Source organism: Lactuca sativa, chromosome 7 (genome assembly GCF_002870075.4).
Source record: "Lactuca sativa cultivar Salinas chromosome 7, Lsat_Salinas_v11, whole genome shotgun sequence".
Lineage (NCBI taxonomy): Eukaryota > Viridiplantae > Streptophyta > Magnoliopsida > Asterales > Asteraceae > Lactuca > Lactuca sativa.
In genome coordinates this window covers 152,504,159-152,525,598 of record NC_056629.2, presented here as the reverse complement: position 1 = coordinate 152,525,598, position 21,440 = coordinate 152,504,159, and the positions used below count along the sequence as shown (strand labels likewise).

Here is a 21,440-nt window from a genome sequence, read left to right as displayed (position 1 = left end):
AGGTTGAAAAGGGATTATTTGATAAAGATTCCCCTGAACAAAATTCATGGCAGGCATTTCCTGAGGAGAATCCCACAAAAAACTCCAAATCTATTAGAATAAGATTATAAGAAACAATGGGCACCAGAACAAGCAAGCAGCTGAAGGCCGCACCACCAGATGGGGTTTTGGAGAAGAAAGCTTCACAACGGTTCTGCCTCTGCTAGTTCTCACTCTCAGGTAAACACAACACCTAATATCCCTATCATCACCACTAATTCCGGGCTTTCTAGTTATGGGGAGGAGTTCAAAAACAAAGAAAGTAATTCAGCTTCACGACCTACTGGATGGGCTGGTTTCTAGTATTAATATTATATAAAATCATGTGTTAAAAAGATACTTGTCTCATGATCTTGTCAACATTTTAAGAAAACTGGTTGGACTTGGGGTATTATAGTAACATGAGGGTCAAGAACCTTTGAAACAAATGATTGTTGATTTGTTGGTCATGGGCTTCTTTTTTCTCTTTTGGATTACCAATTCCAACTCCATTCCATGCATCTTATTAATTAATTAATTGATGACTATCAACTTACCTTTTGTTGTGTTACCTGTACATATTACTTTGTTAAAAAGTCTAATAATAAACAAATAACCCATATGATAAGAAAGAAGGTGCCATTGGATCATTGATTATTTAGTTTAAAGTGGCTTGATCATGTCATTCAGTTTACGAAATGGTACTTAATGTTATAATAAGGTAATGAACTATTTGAAATGCTTAGTATCTATCATCTGACCATAAAATAAAAAATTCAGTTTTTTTTAGAAGAATGTTTGCCATAATGGAACCAAAACCTCTGGAAAAAAAAGCAGTCTTTTTAAGCTTGATGAACAATAACAGAGCTGATTTGGAAAAGGGGGACAATGAAAAAAAGACAAACTTACCCATGAACTGACTTTTTGTTATGCTTTGAAAGTTCTGAACAAATTGACCCAAGCACTTTAATGTCTGATAGAGGAATAGAAAGTGAAAAGTGAGTGTACAATCACATAAATGGAAAGTTTGACTTATAAGTTAAAATTTATAAAATAGAGTTGACCTGTGGTGAGGAAACATTAGCATTAATTTTTTATCATTTTTTTATCTTAGTAAGCTTATTTACACTTTAATGAATATATTGAAAATGAATTTGTTACTTTCTTTCATAATGATCAAAAACTACCTCAATAGATATGGAATTAAATTACCTTGCAATAGAGGAAGCTGACATATGCCTTCTTTCATATTCATTAGCTAGGCAGGTAAAAAACTGCAAAAGAGTAAATTTCTAGTGAGGGCCATAAATTCACAGTCATGTGTACGTCAGGTGATGTTATAAGGTCTGACTTAGGTGAGATGGCTCTTTCAAGCATTTCGTCAAACAGTTGGAGTGCATAGCTCCTCCCCTTTCTTTTTTGATCTATTTATTGGAATTATCACCACTTTGAGAGCATACAACTCCATTCTTCTTTTCAAAACATATAATTCAGCAAATAAGTTAACATATAAGGGTAGGAATACGAACTTAAGACTAAAACTGAAAACAAAATGACAAACCCCATCTCTCTTTGTAATCTTGAATTGGCTCAATAGCTAGAAAAAAAAAAGAATTAAAATTGATCAAAAACTACCTCAATAGCTTATTTACATCACATATAAGAGACTATATAACGTTAGTTTAAATAGTTGGTTCTTGATTTTAAGAAGTTATTCTTGTAACCTAGTTGTATATATTAATAATTGGATACCTGTTACATGTGGTTGATTGATAGCTTCCCAAACAGCAGCTAGTTCTAAGCCAATAGCTATAAGCTGAAACGTGAAATAAAGTTGTTTACAGAGATGAGAAGTAGATACAGGAAAAAATCAGAGGCATAAAGTAGAAATTGACAATACTAGATGAAATTGCACATTTAGGGAAAAATCATAAGCCTTTTTCTTGATTGAGAAGATGAAGTCGAGATATGAATGAGAAATTGCGTGCCCCCTTAGTTGTTGAATGACTGAAGAAATAGGGCAGGGTAGAAGCGTCCTTTTCATACCTTAGTGCAATCAAACCTTGGGCTTGTAAACCTGAGGAGTCTTAGTAAATGTATTAGGGTGGGGAAGAGGTGGAACGGTGAGCCTGAGGAGTTGATATCTAATCTTATGTACCAATGGTGATATATGTCATTCTTCTATGACGAGTATGAGAGATATTATTTGATAGGTGTGTAGTCGCCGATGTTCTAGCCTGAGGAGTCACAACACCATTGCGGTGGAGGAGTCGTAGCTTTTGAACGATGTCGCAATTGAGAGTGAAGCGAATGGGGCGTAAGTCTCCGATCAAAAAAATACCTAGCTTACGTTGTGCAGACTTGAAGAGTCGGTGTGGGTTGAATGTAGTGGAGGTAGGTGAGGGGCGGAGACGAAGGAGAGGAGATGTTAGTGAACAAATGGAGACGAAGGAGAGGAGATCAATCTTCTATTTTGTGAAAGAAGATATTACTATTTCAAATGTGTTATGTTTGATTAGGGTTTGCACATAGAAGGAAGTGAAAGTCGATCGGAGAGGAAGGGTTTTGCAGAGAGAAAGAAGGGAGATAATGAAGTTGATTTTGGCGGGTAGAGAGCAGAGAGGAAGAAGAAGCGGGTGTTCAAAATTTTGGGGGATTTAGTTTCCCCCCTTACCTATCAAGGAGTCCTAGAAACGCGCGTTTATTAAAATTATAAAGTGACATTTGTAGAGGACGCCCTTTTTATTATAGGTGCCCTCCGTGTTTTTAATATTTTTACATGAGACACTAATTTAAGGGCACTCAGTAATGCGCGACCTAAATCCTTAAAATTTTTGAAGAGATGACACTTTTTTAATGTCGCTCTTTAATGCGTAACATAAATCAAAGAGCGTCGTGTTTTGCGCGTCGTAAAAGGGTCTTTTTCTTGTAGTGTGGAGTGGAGGTTGGAGGAGGGCATGGAGCGATTGACATAGGAACAATAGTATGATGTGGAGAAGGAGGTGGAGATGAAGTAGTGTTAGTAGGGATTACCTCTGGAGAGACTTCTCAGAAGGAATCATCAGACTTATCTTGCTCCGACTCTTGTTCAACTTCAACATCTTAATTTGAAGGAACATAGTCATTATCACTAGATGACAGAGCTTTGCTCTTGTGTGCCATCTTTTTCAACTTTCGCTTCTTAGGAGTCGAAGGGTTAGCAGTGGAACCCTTTCATTTATTGGGAGTGACAGGTTTAGAAGAGGATCCTTCTTGGATTTCCTTCCTTGTATCCCCTTTCTTGCCCCGTTTGGCTGGTTTGTCAGCCACATCAAGTGATTGTTGCATTTATGGGTCAACGGTCTCGGCTCCATGGCTGGAAGCCTTTTGTACTCACTGATTAATTTGTTGGCCTTGGAAACACATTGTTACATGGACTCCATAATTGAACCAATAAAAGAGAATTTGGTGTGCCGAGATGAAGAGTTTAAACTCTGAATCAATTGGGCCCAGAGAATCGACCCATAGTCAAGATTGATTCCATGATACAAACCATAGAGAATAGTCATAAAACCCTTGCTAGCACCATCGAATCCTGCAACACGTTCATAGAAGCTCTTTGATAGAAGAGTAAATAACCCATTACATTGAGGAGGAAGGCAGAACTTCTTAACCTTGGTAATTGTAGTGAGAATGTTATTATACCCCATGTTGTAGAACATCTCGAAGAGTTGTACATTAGAAATCGATTTGGGGTTCACCAATGAGTCTTCAGAAGGTAGCCCTAAAAGAGAACAAAATATGGCCTTCGAAACTGAAGTCTTCTTATCAAAGATTTCAAATGAAATTCATTCTTCGGCCTTGATGTATTTTGCAGACAAATACACCTAAGAAAGGAGAGACGTTGGAACGACGCCGACTTTTGTAAGGGCATTCACCAAGGGTGAGTATTTCAGACATTCGAAAATCTGCAGCATGTAGGGATCATAGGAGTAAGGACCCAAGTTGATAATCAAGTTTTGGTTGGGCTTGATGGTAAGGAGAGAGGATTGAGTGGTGTTTTCTTGAATGGAAGAAGAGTCTGCCATTGTTGAAGCTTGGTGGAGAAGATGAACAATAAAAGAGAAGAATTCTCCTTTTGAATGTTGTAAAAGAGAGAATGGAGTGAAGGAAAATCTTTTATACGATCTCTAGGAGAGAGAAAGTTTCCTTAATGATGACATCATGACGTTTTGAAACGAGGCCTAAAAAGTAGCGATTTGACAACTGTCGTTCCCCAAAAAGTGTGTCAGGCGGTGTGATGTTAGGGTTAACGTTTCAAGTTCATGCTCCCTTTTGAAAATCTTATCCATTCATCTTCTCTGCAGTGTAAACAATCGTTTCAAATTCCTTTTCGAAAGCAATTCTCCCTTTTGTCGTATATGCTAAAAAATTAATGAAGTGCATGTTACTGCTTTAATAATAAGACCACCATTGTGTTGTAGAAGCGAAACAACAAGTTTAGAAAATTGCCATTGATACAACGAACCAGACTTTGGAAGATCATAAAGAACTTTGTGCAAGAGTGTGCCAAAGAAAAAGAAATAAAGCAAGTTATTTATGTGGGATATATGTGATGTCAATTAAGACACGAACCAGTGGATCCCGGGCACGAATCTCGTCCTTCAAAGTCACGAGAGACTAGGAAGTGTCTGTGTGGTTTCCCTTTGAATTACGATCAAATGCTTATTAAGAGGCATTGAAAGGCATCTTTTCAGTATAAGGCTATAAGGGTGGCTTTCCCTTCAACCAAATTACGGAACTTGTTATAAGACTAAAAGTTGGATGAAGTACTTGTGAGGCCAGTGTGGCCTAAGAACAAGTAGGTAGTATCAATTTTTAGTGACTTGGTGATAAAGAGGAAATCTCAAAAACAAAAACAAACTGGATCTTTTGGGTAGAAAAGTCTTGGTGTTAGACACTTTCATAAAGATCGCGCAAAAATTAAAAAGAGATTTTTCAAAAGTAACAACCTAAAGTATTGGATTGTTCACCGTCAATTCATTTAAGGTATTGGATGTTGGATTTCACATAGTATGTGGTGAAACGAAACTATGATCATGAACACAGATGTTGTGTAACCGTAAACCTCAGTGGTAAATGCTTAGAGTCTCAAGGGTTACATTTAGGAAATGAAATAAGATGGAGAAAAGAGAAGATTTGAGGTGGTTAAAGAACCGAAAGTACCTCTGCTATGTAAAAGTGACCGAGCAGATAACTCTTAACTCAATATGAGAAGAGTAAGGTAGCTCATGACTTAAGTGATTTTAGCAGCTTGATTTGGAAGAATCGATTGGTATATATCGAATCAGTAAGGCTTCACTTATAATCTTTAAGACTTTGGACAACATGCTTCAGCATGCTTCTAGGGACTCGTAGCTAGTACAAAGAGAAAGAAAGTTATACCTATTCTAGCTCCATCACATGAAGTTGTCCATGAATCTTCTAGTACAATATTTTTGGTAATTTTTGAATTGATTTGTGAAAAAGAAATTGAAATAAAACTAAACACAAAAAGAAAATATCTTTGTAAATTTTGATTTGCTTAAAAACAAAAAGTATTTTTGGATTTTTGATTTTTCTGAAAAGAAAGAAAATAGAAAATAAAATATTTTTATATTTTAAGAAAAGTAAGTAAAAACATAAGTTAAACTAGGCAAAAAGATATACATAGTGTACAAAATATACAACCGAAATTTCACATTTGTAGTAATGAAGCGAAATGGACCGAGTGTTTGGTTCATTTCGGTTCCCGAAAAATTCGGGACCGAAATAGACCAAGCGATCGCTCTATTTCGTTTGTCAAATTCTAATGAGACGAAAGAGGTTTCGGTACAGATTCAGCTTCCATCATTCCCAAGCCGTGGAGTATTTTATTAAAGCTTGCTTCAGGTAAGGCTTTTGTGAATATGTCAGCTAATTGATCAGCAGATCGAACAAAGTGGATTTCAATGTTACCATCTTCTATATGATCCTTGATAAAGTGGTACCTTAGTGTTATATGTTTCGTTTTTGAGTGTTGCACTGGGTTGTGACATATTCGAATAACGCTTTCTGAGTCACAATAGAGGGGAATCTTCTTCATGTTCATGCCATAATCTCTAAGTTGGCTTTGTATCCGTATGACTTGTGAAGTGCAAGATGCTGCAGCGATGTCTTCAGCTTCGGCCGTGGATAAGGACACACACGTTTGCTTCTTGGATTGTCAGCTGACTAGTTTTCCATCAAGGAATTGACACCCGCCAGTTGTGGCCTTTCGGTCCAGACCACATCCTCCAAGATCAGCATCGAAGAAGGCTTGAAAAAAGAAGCCTGATTTCACAAGGTACCAAAGACCGAGAGACGAGGTTCGCTTCAAATATCTAAAGATATTTTTAACAGCCACCATGTGAGGTTCGCGTGGATTAGCTTGGAACCTGGAACAAAAACAGACATAAAACATAATATTTGGCCTACTAGCTGTTAGATGGTCATATTAGCAGCCGGTTTCTCCAGTGATGGTGTTAGCTTCATTCCGAATGCCATTGGAACCTTTACTTTAGAATCTCCCATCACACTGAACTCGCCATTAAGGTCTTTGTGTAAGCTTCTTGATTAATAAATATGTCTTCTGGTTCCTGTCTAATGTTCAAACCAAGGAAAAAGTTAATCTGACCCATTGAGCTGATCTCAAACTTAGTCTCCATCAACTTTCGGAATTCAGCCGTTAGGCAAGGATTCGTAGAACCTAAGATGATATCATCGACATAGATTTGGACGATCATTAAATGGTTACCCTCTTTCTTGCGAAAGAAGGTTGGGTCAACCGAACCTTGTTTGATTTTTGACATTTTAGGAAAGCAAGTTAGCGTTTCATACCAGGCTCTAGGGGCTTGCTTCAGACCATAAACTGCGTTGTCCAGAATGTAGCAATAATCAGGATACTTCTCGTTCACAAATCCAGGTGGTTGCTCAACATACACGGTCTCTTCTAGTTCCCCATTTAAGAATGCACACTTGGCGTCCATTTGAAAAACTTCAAAATTTTTGTGAGCAGTGTATGCCAGAAAGATCCGTATTGATTCTAACCTTGCTACTGGAGCGAAGGTTTCTTCATAATCTATTCCTTCTTCTTGACAATATCCCTTCACCACAAGCCTTGCCTTGTTGCGTATCACATTCCCTTCTTTATCCATGTTATTCTAGAATACCCATTTTAATCCAACCACAGATGCATCCTTTGGTGTTGGAATTAGTCTCCACACTCGGTTTCGCTCAAACGCATTGAGTTCGTCTTGCATAGTCTGTTCCCAATCAGAGTGATCAAGTGCAGTGTTAACTATTTTCGGTTCGATCTTGGAGACAAACGAATTAAACATGCATAATTCCACTCGAGAGAATAAAACAGTTTGCTTCGCTTTCAGTTGAGAGCATGTAACGCCCGTAGATCCGGGCTAGTCAATTTAGAGATAATAGGGGTCGAAAACGACTTTTTGGCAAAAGATTATTTAGAATAAATAATCTTAACCAAGTTTTATAATATGTCTCAAATGTTCCGTACATATAAAGAACGCCGAAATCCGAGTCATAACGAAGAAGTTATGGCCCGTCGAAGTTTTACGGCAAAACCGGCACGACACCGGGAGACGTAAATAGTGAATTTTTGATAAAGGACTTTTTAGCCTTATCGATCCAAATAAAATTTGTAGTGTATGTTAAACCGAGAACATACAAAAAAAGAACGCCCAAATCTGACTTCGTATGAGGAAGTTATGAATTTTCTAAGATTTGGCATAGCAGTGCACGGCCCGAAACTCGAATTTTAGTTCGAGCGGTTTTTGGCCTACACGACCTAAATGAGAATTGAATATCTCGTTAATAGGAACTCAATGGCAAAAATACAGACGAAAACGGAGTCCGTATGTAGAAGTTATGAATTTTACGCGGACATTTAACAATATAATCTCCTCGTACTGTTAAATTTAAGATTGGTCGAGAATTAGCCGACGGAGTCAAAATGAAAGTTGTAGACCTTATTTTTACCTACGCGTGGATATAAATAACGTCAAAAAATGAGGTCGTATGGGTGATGTGGCACAATCTTGGCCATTGCTTTCTCCCCACGTCTTGCCACTAGATGGTGACATGTGGCACCAAGTTCAACCATTTTCACCCTATAAATAGAACTTATCTCACCCTCATTTTCTTCACAACTTTCCCATTCTTTCTTCTTTTTACTCTCTCTCTCTCTCTCTCTAGAACCTCTCTCTAGCCTCGAAACTGTAACATCCCCATTTTCACGGCCATAAAAGACCGATTTTGTTTATGCTTTATAAAAATCAGAGTACTTCTTTTCATAAAAATGTTGCGGAATTCGTTCCCATAAAAACATGATAAATACGTTATCAAAACATTTTCGGAGAAACGTATTTTATTTATTTTAAAACATTTGGGATGTCATCGTCAATACAAAAACATAAGCATAAACAGAACTTACTAGTGATCTACATCTATTTAATCTCTCAGTGTAATGTGACATCATAACAACACCTGTGATATAAATAAACTGAGTGGTTCAGGTTGGGAAACCTGGTGAGTACATAGGGTTTTCAACCCACAATAATATAATTATTATGTTTAAACAACTAAACAATCAACCCAATTACCCATCCCCATTATCTTCTTTATTCTTAAGGATCTACCCTAAGAATCAGCTATTTATCGTTCACTTATTCCTAAGGATCATCCTAAGGAATCGGCACAAAGTCCATCATTGCCATCGTTTACACAACAGGCACTAAGTCTGCATAGTCTCCAGGGTTTAGGCATCAAGTCTGCATGATCACCAAGGTTTAGGTATCAAGTCTGCATGATCACCAGGGTTTAGGCATCAAGTCTGCATGATCACCAGGGTTTAGGCATCAAGTCTGCATGATCGCCTAGGTTTAGAGTACACCGGGTGAACACATCGTTCACAACACCTACAGGTTGCGAGCCTGCTCGTGTTCCACTGGACTGTCTAGAATAGTCTGTGGTTGTCATCCATACTCTGTTGAATGACGGGGTCATCGTTTGGGAAAAGGCTTCTCACATCGTCTACCTCTCACCCTCACCTCGTGGTCTATAACACCTCTCAACTCATCGTCCAACTTATATTCCATCTATTACATCTACCCATGTTTTACCCCAACATATTTGTAGATATAAAATACATATACAGTTTAAATCCTTTAAAACGTGTATAAAATCGTTCAACTAGCATAGACAGCAAGTACTCAGATAATATACACACATAACACATAATTTATATAGAATACTTCATATCTATGTGTAAGATGAAAGGGACCATGCACTCACTTGAAAAGGTGGTGATTCCGAACTCAGACAGCGCTTCGCTTCTTACAAAAAATAATTTCCTTTGACGAAACCTAGTACTATTACAAGTCGAGTTTAGTCTATTATTCGCCGAGACTAATATTATTACTATTATATAAGCGTTAAATAACACTCAATGTAACTCATAATAATAGCCCAAATAAATATTTTAAGGTCCTAACAATGTTACTATAATTAAATAAAAGCTATATTAAATATAGTATAGGTGTAGCTTACTTACAGTGGGTTTTTATTAAAAACCGGGCTTCGCTGGAGAAGCGTTTCCGAGCCGAAAGCTTTTCTTCTCGGAGCCGTCGGGCGCTCCGGGGCTTTCTTCTCGTGCTAGGGAGGTTCCCTAGACTTGGGAGGGGTTCAGGGAGGTTAGAGAGAAGTTAGAGAGAGAAAGAAATGCTTATGGTGTGAAGAAATAATGAAGGGTCCACCCTATATTTATAGGGATTTTATAGTAAAGTAGCCGCTAAGTTTCGTCCGTATCTTCCGTGTACGAGCTCCGTTTTCTACGTTCTTTATATCCACGCGTTGGTATTTACGAGGACTACAACTTTCATTTAGACCTCGTCGGCTAATTCTCCTTCTATCTTAAATTTACAAAAAATATGTATCGTATTTATCGCGCTCGAAGAGTAGCGACTAAGCTTGTCCATATCTTTCGCATACGAGCTCCGTTTCCAACTTTATTTATATCCACGTGTTGGTATTTACAAGTACTACAACTTTCATTTAGACCCCGTTGGCTAATTCTCATTCTATCTCGGATTTATAAAACTGTACCGAATTTATCGCGCTCGAAGAGTAGCGACTAAGCTTCGTCCATAACTTTCGCATACGAGCTCCGTTTTTTACTATTTTTTTATCATTTAACTCCTATTAACGATATCTCCATTTCTCGTTCAGATTATTTTGGCTGAAAATCGACCGATCTAAAATTTGAATTTTCGGGTTGTGCACTAGTATGCTAAAACTTAGAAAAATCATAACTTCCTCACACGAAGTCAGATTTGGGCGTTCTTTTTATGGAAGCTCTTGGTTTAATGTATTCTATGAATTTCATTTAGATTGCTCAGTCTAAATCTCTCTCTATCGTAAATTCACTATTTACGCTTCCCGGTATCGTGCCGGTTTCGTCGCGAAACTTCGACGGGTCATAAGTCATAACTTCTTCGTTATAACTCGGATTTCGGCGTTCTTTATATGTACGGAAACTTTGTAACATATACTACAACTTGGATAATATTATTCATTCTATATAATCTTTTGTCGAAAAGTCATTTTCGACCCCTATTATCTCTAAATGGACTAGCTTGGATCTACGGGCGTTACAGAAACCCCCCGAAAAGCCTAGGGAACCTCCCTAGCACGAGGCGGAAGCCACGGAGTGCTCGACGGCTCTGAGAATAAGAACTTTTTCGGCTCAGGAACGCTACTCCAAGCAAAGCCCGGTATTCTATAAAACCCGCTGTAAGTGAGCTACGCCTACGCTATTTTTAATATATCGTTTATTTAATTATAGTAACGTTATTAGGAACTTATAATAAGTACTTGGGCTGTTATTATGGTTATATAAGTATTGTTTGACGCTTATATAATAGTAATAATAGCTAGACTATTAATTAGTCTCGGCGAATAATAGACTAAACTCTAGTGGTAATAATACTAGGTTTCGTCGAAGGAAATTATTTTTAAGAAGCGAAGCGCTGTCTGAGTTCGGAATCACCACCTTTTCAAGTGAGTGCATAGTCCCTTTCATGAACATGATTTTAATACAAGTATTAATTAAAGTATTAAATATATGTTAAAGAGTTAAATGTTTGTTGAAGAGTTTATGTGTGAGTGCATAGTCCCTTTCATGAACATGATTTTAATACAAGTATCAATTGAAGTATTAAATATATGTTTATGTGCGAATTATTTGATGTTGCCTGGGATACTTGTTAAAGAACATACCTGATTATATATGCTGATTTAGGATAAAGAGTAAACCTAAATTAATTATGAAGAATATTGGGTAGTGTTTTTTTACGAGTACGAGTGAATTATACTCAGAGAATAAAAACTTAGTATATGTCATTGATCCGGGAGCATGGATTAGACATAGTCATTGTCCTTAGTCCGAGAGTATGGATTAGTCATAATCATTCATCATTAATCCGAGAGTATGGATTAGTCATTCGTCCCTAGTCCGAGAGTATGGATTAGGTAAAGTCGTTCATTTCTGATCCGGGAGTATGAATTAGGTAAACGGCTAATCTTAGGTCCGAGAGTATGGATAGTCTCGTTGTGAGGATCGACGGGGTGGAATAAGAGTTGTTTATATATATATATATATATATATATATATATATATATATATATATATATATATATATATATGGTGAAATTGTATTTTTGTGAGTTTTAAACTATATATATGGTATAACATTGTGGGATTGAAATCCCTATGTACTCACCCGGTTTCCCAACCTGACCCACTCAGTTTATTTATATCACAGGTGTTGATACGAAGTCACATTACACTGAGAGATCAAGGAGATATAAATCACTAGTGATAATGAATGTAAGTTCTGTTTATGCTTATGTTTCTGTATTGACGGTGACATCCCAAATGTTTTAAAATGAATAAAAATACTTTTCTTCGGAAATGCTTTGATAACGTATTTATCACGTTTTACTGGGAACAAATTCTGCAACATTTTTATTAAAAGAGGTACTCGGATTTTTATAAAGCATAAACAAAATCGGTCTTTTCTGGCCGTGAAAATGGGGATGTCACAGAGCGTGTAAGAACTCCCTCAGATGATTCACCAATTACTTGAGTTTTTGGATGATCTCTTATCCATTTTTTTAGTGGAGGGTAGTTTGGATCATAAGCAAGATCCAATTCAGCATTTATTTCTTCTTCATATTATGATTGAACATCTTCATCATTTGAATTATGATTCTCCCCCTCGAATGACGAAACAATTTCAATTTTAGGTTCAAAATTCTCCTCCTCAATTGGACTTCCATGATTAACAGTTGGTGATGGGTGGGCAAATCAGGTTTCTTTGGTGTAGACGAACCCTCCCCCTGGAATGTGGAGCGTTCATGTGTAGGTTCGCTTGGACCTTGAGATTCGCTTTCCATGGCTTTTGCAGCTTCGTCTATTATCTTCTTCAAGTTGTCAACCTTATTATCAATTGCTTTTGCTTCTGATAGAATGGCGTTCTTCGGTTCATCAAAGAGCAACATGTACTCTTAAAACAGATTGGATATTGGAACCGAGACTTGACCTGTTTTTGGAAAGAATTCCTCTATTGATCATTCGTTGGATGGAAGTTTCTTCATGTAATTATCATCAAATGTGACATAATAGGCTTCTTCATTTTTCTTTGAACATTTATTCAGAACCCTATATGCCTTGGAGATGAGAGAGTGTCCTAGAAAAATCCCTTCGTCAGCTTTTACATCAAACTTGTTTCGGTTCTCTTTAGAGTTAAAGATGAAGCACCTGGAACTAAAAATATGAAAAAACTTGATGTTAGGCTTGCGATTATTTAAAATTTCATAAGGATTGATATAAAATCGCTTATTGAGGAAAGTTCGGTTCTGAGTATAGCAAGCAACAGAAATCGCATCAACCCAGAAATACAGTGGAAGAGAAGCAAAGCTAAGCAAGGTTCAAGCAGCTTCACATAAGGAATGGTTTCGTCTTTCAACAATGTTGGTTTGCTGTGGAGTATAGGGATCAGATAAGTTGTGAGTTACTCCCTTTTCAGCCATGAATTCTTCAAATTCGTTGTTTTTGAATTCTAACCCATTGTCACTTCTGACATTTCTCACTACCATTCTCAGATTTACTTCCACCTGTTTTATAAAGGTTTTGAGCTGTGGATTTGCCTCTGATTTCTGTTTAAGAAAGAAAACCCAGGTGAAGCATGAAAAATCATCAACAATCAAAAGAATGTACTTATTACCGCCGATACTCGGCGGAGGACCACACAAATCGATATGTAGAAGCTCAAGAGCTTCAATGATATTTGCGTTAACCCTTGTGGGATGACTTTTCCGGCTTTGCTTTCCTATTTCACATGCAACGCACAGATGCTCTTGGTCAAACTTGAGAAGTGGAAGTCCTCGCACATGATCACCAAGAACTAGCTTGTTGATATCTTTGAAGTTAAGGTGTGAGAGCCTTCGATGCCATAACCAACATTCATCAGAATGAGCTTTCGTTAGAAGGCATACAATAGGTTTCCCTCGTATCGGGCTTAGATTTAATGGATACATCTCGCCTTTGCGTTAGAACTTCAACAGCACAGACTTAGTTTTCTTTTCTATGATCTCGGATCCCCCATCGTCAAATGAGACCTTCAGGCCAGTCTCCACAACCAATTGCGAAACACTTATGAGATTGTGTTGCAATCCTTCCACATAGGCTACCTTTTGAATTGAAAAATCTGCATTCGTTATCATGCCATAGACTTTTATTATGCCATATGAGTTGTTTCCGTACTTGACACATCCCCCATCTTTGAGAGCATGAAACTCTCTTAGCTCCTCCTTCCTTCCTTTCATGTGAGGTCAGCAACCACTATCAATTTATCATTCGTCGTCGAACTGCTCGTCACGTATGATCTGCAAAAATTAAGCAGATTTAGGAACCCAAAGTTGTTTGGGTCTTGGTGAGCCTTTTACATGACAAGGAAAAGCAATAGAAAGATCAACCATATACATTCGTTTTATTAAAGTGGTTTCATCTTTTCTTTTAATGGTGAAAATTTTTATTTTGTTATTCGCTTTTTTTTTTAATCAGTTTGTTTTTCTTTATTTCGATTCTTAACAACTCCTTTAGTATCCTTCCTAGGGTTAGTAGTCGTCTTGTTTATTTGTTCTTTTGAATTTGAGGCGATCTTTCCCTTTCCTTTGACATCCTCGATAGGATTTTGCTTAGTTTGAGAATAATGAGGAGAACTGGATTTAGGACCGAAACCGCTCTTTCGGTTCTTCTGACTGCAGGATTGGCAGTGAGAGCATTGATCAAAGTTTTCCTTTGTGCTTACTTTCGTCTTTGGATTGGACGCCTTTTCCTTGCAAACATAGTTGGAGTTTTAGGATTGCCAAAACTGCTTCCTCTCAGTTAGATTTCTTTGATATCTTTTGTTTCGCTGGCGTTTCTGCTCTGGCAGTTGCTTTTGAGACTTGTGAATGTTTACTTTCGGCTTCGGTCTTTCTCCATGAGTTTCGCTCATCAATGAAAAGGATTCATTTACCGCCTTTGTAGGTTTGATTTGAATCTCTTTAATACCACTTGTACTTGCTTTAGCGAAGTTAGATGGCTTATTGATTGGTTCAGCCACGTATCTGCCTTTTACTCTCCAAGAGGTTCGTTCCGATAATCCTTTCGTTTCATCTGCATTATTAATCGGGGCAGACCAAAAATACCCATCAAAACCATCAACATTATCTTCATCTACCATGGAAGTTAGCTCAATAGTTTGCTTCTTGGTCATCCCAATGTTGACGTACACTCGATTTGGTACAGTTTGTACCTTTCGATATACTACAACTTTTTCTTTCAGGACTTTGTTCTGCTCTTTAGATGATCGAGCGAACTCAACTGAGTTTTCAGATATAAGGACTTTTGCTGGTTCGGGTTAGGTTTTATCAAATTCAGAACAGTCAACCACGTCCTCTACAGAAATTTCACTCATATCATTGTCCTCGTCAAATTCAGAAGTATTGTCAATATCAATCATGTTTTCTGGACTTAATTTGGTACTTAATGAATCAAAATTTTGTACGGTTTCGGTCTTAACTTTCAACGTATCATTTTCGTCCAATAAGTCTTTAAGCATGTCCTTGTGGTCTTTTGACTTAATAAAGAACTCAATTTTGTCCAAACCAATCCTATAGGCATCAGTGGTTTCTTCTGACGAGACAATTGATTAACAGTTATAACAATCAGCATCTATTTTGTCTTCCTTTAGTTCAAAGAAGGGCAAAATCATTTTGTGAATCTTTTTGCCAATATCGCAATCTAGATGCAACTGAGTAATATTTGTATAAAGACGTTTAGCAATTAAACAAAAAATATTTCTCTGTTTTAAAATTTTCAAATTGTCACGTTGCAAATATATCAATTCTTCTCTTGCCCTAACCAACTCTAACTCCTTCTGCTTTATCCAAATCCTTAACTCCTCACTCTTGGAAGACACCCTGCTAATTTGATCATTTAGGTTAGCATTTGTGAGGCGAGTTTGTTTTAGGCTACCACTTAGACTAGAAAATTTAGATTGTAAATCATTTAATTCCTTTTCATAGTTAGAGGCGGGTATTTTGAGAGTTTTAAGGATGGAATTTCCCTTCTTGATTAACTGATCACATTCATTGATTTGTTCTCCAACCGGTTTCGCTGTGAAGCATCTATCCTCCCTCTCTTTCACTTCATCTCCCCTGCCATCTATTTTGTAGCCTCTCATTTGTGACACTCCAGTAGTCACCATCAGACATCTTCCAGCAAATTCAGCACTGTCCTCTTTTGCAACAAAAGCCCTGCCATGCCTGGGCTTGCGAAATTCTTCATCCTCGGAGTCGGTAGACCAAATCTCTACTCCTCCAAACTCATCGTCAACTATATTCTCCTGCACAATTAAAGCGTTCATTGAATTATTAGAGGTTTTCTTCTTCTTTATTTCCTCCAGCTTGTGTAAATGGTACACTTCATCATCTTCTCCATCCTTCTTCTCAGATATCTTCCTTAACATGCAATCTTTGGCAAAGTGATTTTTCACGTGGCAGAAATTGCAATCATATCCGAAGTCACCTACAAGCTTGTTCTCCTTCTTCACTTCTTCTTGCTGAGGAGCGTTTTAAACCTCCTCTTTCGCCTTTTCGGAACTGTAGCTCCCTTGCGAGTTTCGGTTCTTGGAAGTGGGGAACTTTTTACGAGCAAACTTCTTGGGATTAGAGACCATTAATTCATATTCTTCATTTGTCAGATCAAATTCAAAGAGATCCAACTCTTCTTCGTCTTCAGCCACGTTCTTGCTCTTTGAGAGAAGGGCCAAAGATCCCATACTAGACACAACTTTCGTTTCCTTAGTCGCTACATTTTCATGTGACTTGATTATTCCCACAAGATTCGCCAATGAATAGGTTTTGAACTAATCATGAGCTTTCACAGTTGAAACCACCACCATCCATTCGGGTCTTAGGCCACTCATAAAAGTGGCCTTCTGTTCGATCACTACTTTGCCTATTCCGTGCTTGATCATCTTGCAGAGAAGATGATTGAAACGATCGAACGCTTGAATGAGTTTTTCTTCTGGCTTTTGCTTGAGGTCACCAAATTATGAAAGTAGAAGAGTTTGAATTGAATGCTCTAGATCCTCATATGTGGAATATAGCTCCTTAAGCCTAGCCCAGATTTGTTTTGCTGTTGTGCATGAACTAACCAGACGAAAAGTATCAGACTGTTAGGAAAATCTAATCATTCTCATGGCTTTAATGTTGCTCATCAGTTTTTCCTTCTCGTCTTGAGGAACTTTCTCCACGTCGATCATAAGCTGATTATATTCCTTTTGCGTCTTGATGGTTTTATTTGTTCCAAAATGAACAAACGGACCCAAGGTAATAGCCTCCCAGACTGCTGAGCCAAGAACATAGTCTTCAAACTGATGCGTCTAGACTTCATAATCTTGAGTATATAAAATCGGGATTCTCGTGGTGGATCTGATACTGTTGGAGATGTTAATGAGGTTGGAATGAGAGTCGTCGTGTGACATGATGATTTGTTTTGATAACCTGTCAAGAATCAGACTAGTAAACTGAGTTAGGGTAAGATCGAGATCTAAGAGCAGCGTCAATAACCAGATGACGACTCTAACATATACGATAATAGCAGAAACCCTAAAACCTTCTTCAACAGAAGAGATGTGTATAGATTACACAGTCTCCTGCTCTGATACCAATTGATGAGTCGAAAACTCTTTTAAGATTGAATAGATTCTTAACAAGAAAATCAAGAAAACAAATAAAAACATGAACACGCAATGAATTAAACAGGTGTTGAATGATTAATATGCAACGCCTCAGAAGAACTTCTACTGTAGAGGTGTGCTAGGGTTACAATACAATCAAGAGAAAACTTTTAAAAGCGTACATACTAAGATGCATGCATGCACTATATAATGTAAACCCTAATAAATGTAATGCGGCTGGACATGCCCATAACCGAGAATACAACGGACCTAGACAAAAGCCCAATGATGCAACACTTCATAACTCAACAGATCGTAACTAAAAATATATTACTTTTTAACGGGAACAATCTAAATGAAAGTTGTAGTTGATATCTCGATGGACGTAAGCATCAAAAGCCCCAAACACCTCATTAATGAATGTCTCACGTAAGATGTCGTGAGAAAAACCTAAGAAATCATTCATAAGTAGGGGTGAGCAAAAACCACACCACAACTAAAATTAACCGCATAAACCGCAACCGCAATAAAAACCGATGGTGAAGTTTTCTGTTTTTCAAAAACTGCAAATTTGCGGTGCAGTGCGGTTATTAGTTTTAAAAAACCGCACTGCACCGCATATATTATATATAATTTTTTTATTAATTATTAATATATTAAATATTAAAAATAAGACACGTTTTATGAATGAAAGATGAATAAAATAGTAGAAGACAAAAGTGTTGGTTTTTTGTTATGTTTAACTTTGAAAAATGATGAAATTAGACAATTTTAAGAAATTTATAGTTAATTACTATTGATTTGACGTTGTTAAGATATTAATTGTTTGTGATGTAAGTTAATTGTCTTATAATTTATGTTTTTTTATTACACGTAATATAATTGAACTTTTAGAACCGTTTGAGCTCTAAACTGTGGTTAAAAATAACACAAAATAACAGCACCAAATCCATGCGGTTAATAACCGCAACACAGAAAAAACATAACCACACCGCAAAAATAACCGCTTAACCGCACCGCAAAAATAACCGCACCAAACAGTTTTGAAAATGGATTAACCGTATTTGTGGTTAGTGGTGAGGTTTTGGCTAATAACTGTACCAAACCGCACTGCACTCACCCATATTAATAAGTACTAAATTAGTGATTAAATGACTTATTTCGCAACAAAAAAAATATTAATGACTAAATGTGAGAAATTAAGGACTAAATATGTATAAAGTGAGAAATATATTATCCTGTTGAGTCATTTTTACCGGCTAAGTTGGAGTAGTCGGTCATAAAGACTGAATGTGTACAGTTTAACAAGTTGAAGGGGTAATGTGGACGAAAAAAAAAACCCTCAGTAACCAAATATATCCAAATCAAAAAATATATTATCTTTTTAAAGCATTATCTTTTTTTTTTCAAACAAGAAAAAATGTTTATAACCCACAACCACATCTTCTTTGTTGGTGTTAATATTATAGAATGTAAACCGAAGAGTCAGTTAATATGAAACCTAAAACAAATATATTTCAAATTTAAGATTGATTCTTTCAAAGATCAATGTTACTCTCATTTAGACGATTTTTTTTATCAATGCCTCTTTCAATTTTACAAACTTTGTTATGTTATGTTATTCGAATATAATTTCTTTTAATATATGTAACATTTGTGGTTTTTTTTTTTGGGGAAACTTGTGTTTCTAATTAAACTTCACATAGGTTAAATAAATTGAACGGTTCCATACCATTTAATTTAGGAAAATGTATTCCATGGTTAACCCTCAGTCGAAATAACCTCATTGGTCAGATCCCAAGTTCTCTAGAAGATATTCCTTTGCAAAATCATGATTTATCATAGATCTACAATATATCTTTTCGAAAACAACCGTCTTTATGGTGCGTACGTGAACTTCGGTTACCTAATTTCCTTTCAACAAACCATAAGAGAAAAAGATTTTAAGCCTTGCACTTATATTAGTCATCTTTATTATAGTTTTAGTTCTAAATATATACATAAGGGACATAAAACTTTTTCAATGAAAGGACCATACCCATAATTTTTAAAATGATTTAGACTATATCCAAAAAGAATGATAAAGCATAAGGACCATTTTTGCAATTTTCGTCTTTCTTACTTCATAGATTGGTAGAAAATGATATTTGGGGTTCATCTACTCACAGTCCGAAACCACCCCCTGACAGTTGACACGGGGTGCAGCTTTGACAACCGCACATCGGAGTTTCACCAGCAGTTTCTTCCGTACACACCATGGCGGCATCTGCCATCTCTCTATCACCAGCATCATCATCTCGACAGTCTCTAACCATTATTCGAACAAGCCAATTACAGTATCTCTCCATCTCTTCCAGTTCCTTCATCCGCCCATTTCTGCTTCGAACTCCTGCTTTACGTCTCCAAGCTACCCGCCGTCCTCCTAATTATCCTCAGGTTATTTCCAGATGTCAGATTATTTAACTACGTTTACTATCTACTGTCGGGAACTCTTCAATTGATGACTCGATGGATCAGGAAGGTGAGAATCCGGCGGCGGATCCTAGGATATGGAATCGGAACCGTAATGATATGACTTTTTCCGGAGATTACGATGAAGACGATGACGAAGATGATGAGGAGGAGGAGGAAGATGACAGGAGCATGGATCTTCTGATTAGGTTTGTTGAGAACGTGTTTAAGAAGATATCTAAGCGAGCTCGCAAAGCCGTTCGATCTGTTCTTCCTATCAATATCCCCACCAAATTGGTACTGCTTTGCATTTCTCAAGTTATCAATTTGATCCAATTTGAGGGTTTTAGCTGATTTTTGGTACAATTTAGTTCAGATAATTAAAATTGGGGAAAACTCGATTCAAATTTCTTTCTGATTTATTCGTTTATACCCAATACAAACGAACAACAAAGATTTTTTCTTTCCCGATTTGATCCTTTTTATATATGCAAAGTCAGCAGCTTTTCTTTCTGTTCTCGATATGTATTCAATGTCAACCTTTAATTAACCTAAACTTTCATCTAATACTTTGGATCTTGCATTCTTACGTTGAGATTGTTAATTCTTGATTACCTTACTAACTTACTATATGCTCAATGCCTTATATAGGTGGGATTCTCTGTTAATGGAGTTATAATTCTGGCATTCTTTTGGATTCTAAAGGCATTCCTTGAGGTAAGAAATTTTAAATTTCTCTAAAAGGCATCATCAAAGGATAAGAAAAGATGTGTTTTTTACATTATTTAACATTTATGCAGGTGGTTTGTACACTTGGAAGTGTAGTTTTTGTAAGCATATTACTTGTTCGAGGGGTATGGACTGGAATATCATATTTTCAAGAAGGTGGTAATTACCGGAGGACAAATGATTTTGATGATGGGAATCAGGCATGGAATGGAACTCAGCCTGTGGGTTGACAGTTGACTCAAACATTGGAATCGGAATCGGAATTGCAATATGGGATACAATAATTTCACTTTATTATGTGATTAAGCCAAAGTTGATCATGAAAGAAAATAAGTTTACATTTTCCTGGTTTCTATAACAATCAGGAAACTAGATCATCAAAATACCAGTTATACCCTTGTTCATTTTAGATTTTGCTTGATTGAACTCTTGGGATTACTAACATGAGGGGGGCTGTAGATATGATAAATAGATCATCTTAAACATCATACATAGCTTTTTGACTTGATACAATTTCAATCAATTTTTTTTTGGATGGATTACTTATTGCATCGATCACAATGTGGTGATAATAATGAATAATAATAACAGAAAATTTGCAAAGTTGGTCCCTGTAGTTTTTGGTTGTAGATTTGGTCTTGTCAAACTTGAAAAGACTGTTCTACCCCTTAGGTATTTCTTGTACATTTTTTTATCAAGATAAATATGCTATTTATAAATTATAAATAAGAAATGGCCCACACACATACCCTCCATTTCGACTATCTCTGCTGTTCTTGATTTTGTTCCCATTCTGAATTCAAATCAGCTCTCGATTCTTCAAAAATGGTAGAGATTTGGTGAATATGGCTAAGAACACAAAATTGGTGGTAGTTTCAGCACGTGTTTTTT

The 21,440-nt window shown here is 36.8% G+C and overlaps 1 protein-coding gene across 1 annotated transcript; it reads left to right on the top strand.

Moving 5' to 3' along the window:
- Positions 1–19,517: 19,517 nt before the first annotated feature.
- LOC111904237 (protein SHORT HYPOCOTYL IN WHITE LIGHT 1) lies at positions 19,518–21,037 on the top strand. Its single transcript, XM_023900017.3, has 4 exons — positions 19,518–19,805; positions 19,887–20,117; positions 20,472–20,537; positions 20,621–21,037. Exons 1-4 carry the CDS (start codon positions 19,626–19,628, stop codon positions 20,777–20,779), a joined length of 636 nt encoding a protein of 211 aa, XP_023755785.1. The 5' UTR covers positions 19,518–19,625; the 3' UTR covers positions 20,780–21,037.
- The last annotated feature ends 403 nt before the right edge of the window (positions 21,038–21,440 follow it).

Bases quoted from the DNA above. Each gene is read 5' to 3' on its own strand.
- LOC111904237 (XM_023900017.3), top strand. From the start codon at position 19,626: ATGGCGGCATCTGCCATCTCTCTATCACCAGCATCATCATCTCGACAG. The intron at 19,806-19,886 runs GTTATTTCCAGA...TCGATGGATCAG, and splicing joins GTCCTCCTAATTATCCTCAG to GAAGGTGAGAATCCGGCGGC. The intron at 20,538-20,620 runs GTAAGAAATTTT...ACATTTATGCAG, and splicing joins TTCTAAAGGCATTCCTTGAG to GTGGTTTGTACACTTGGAAG.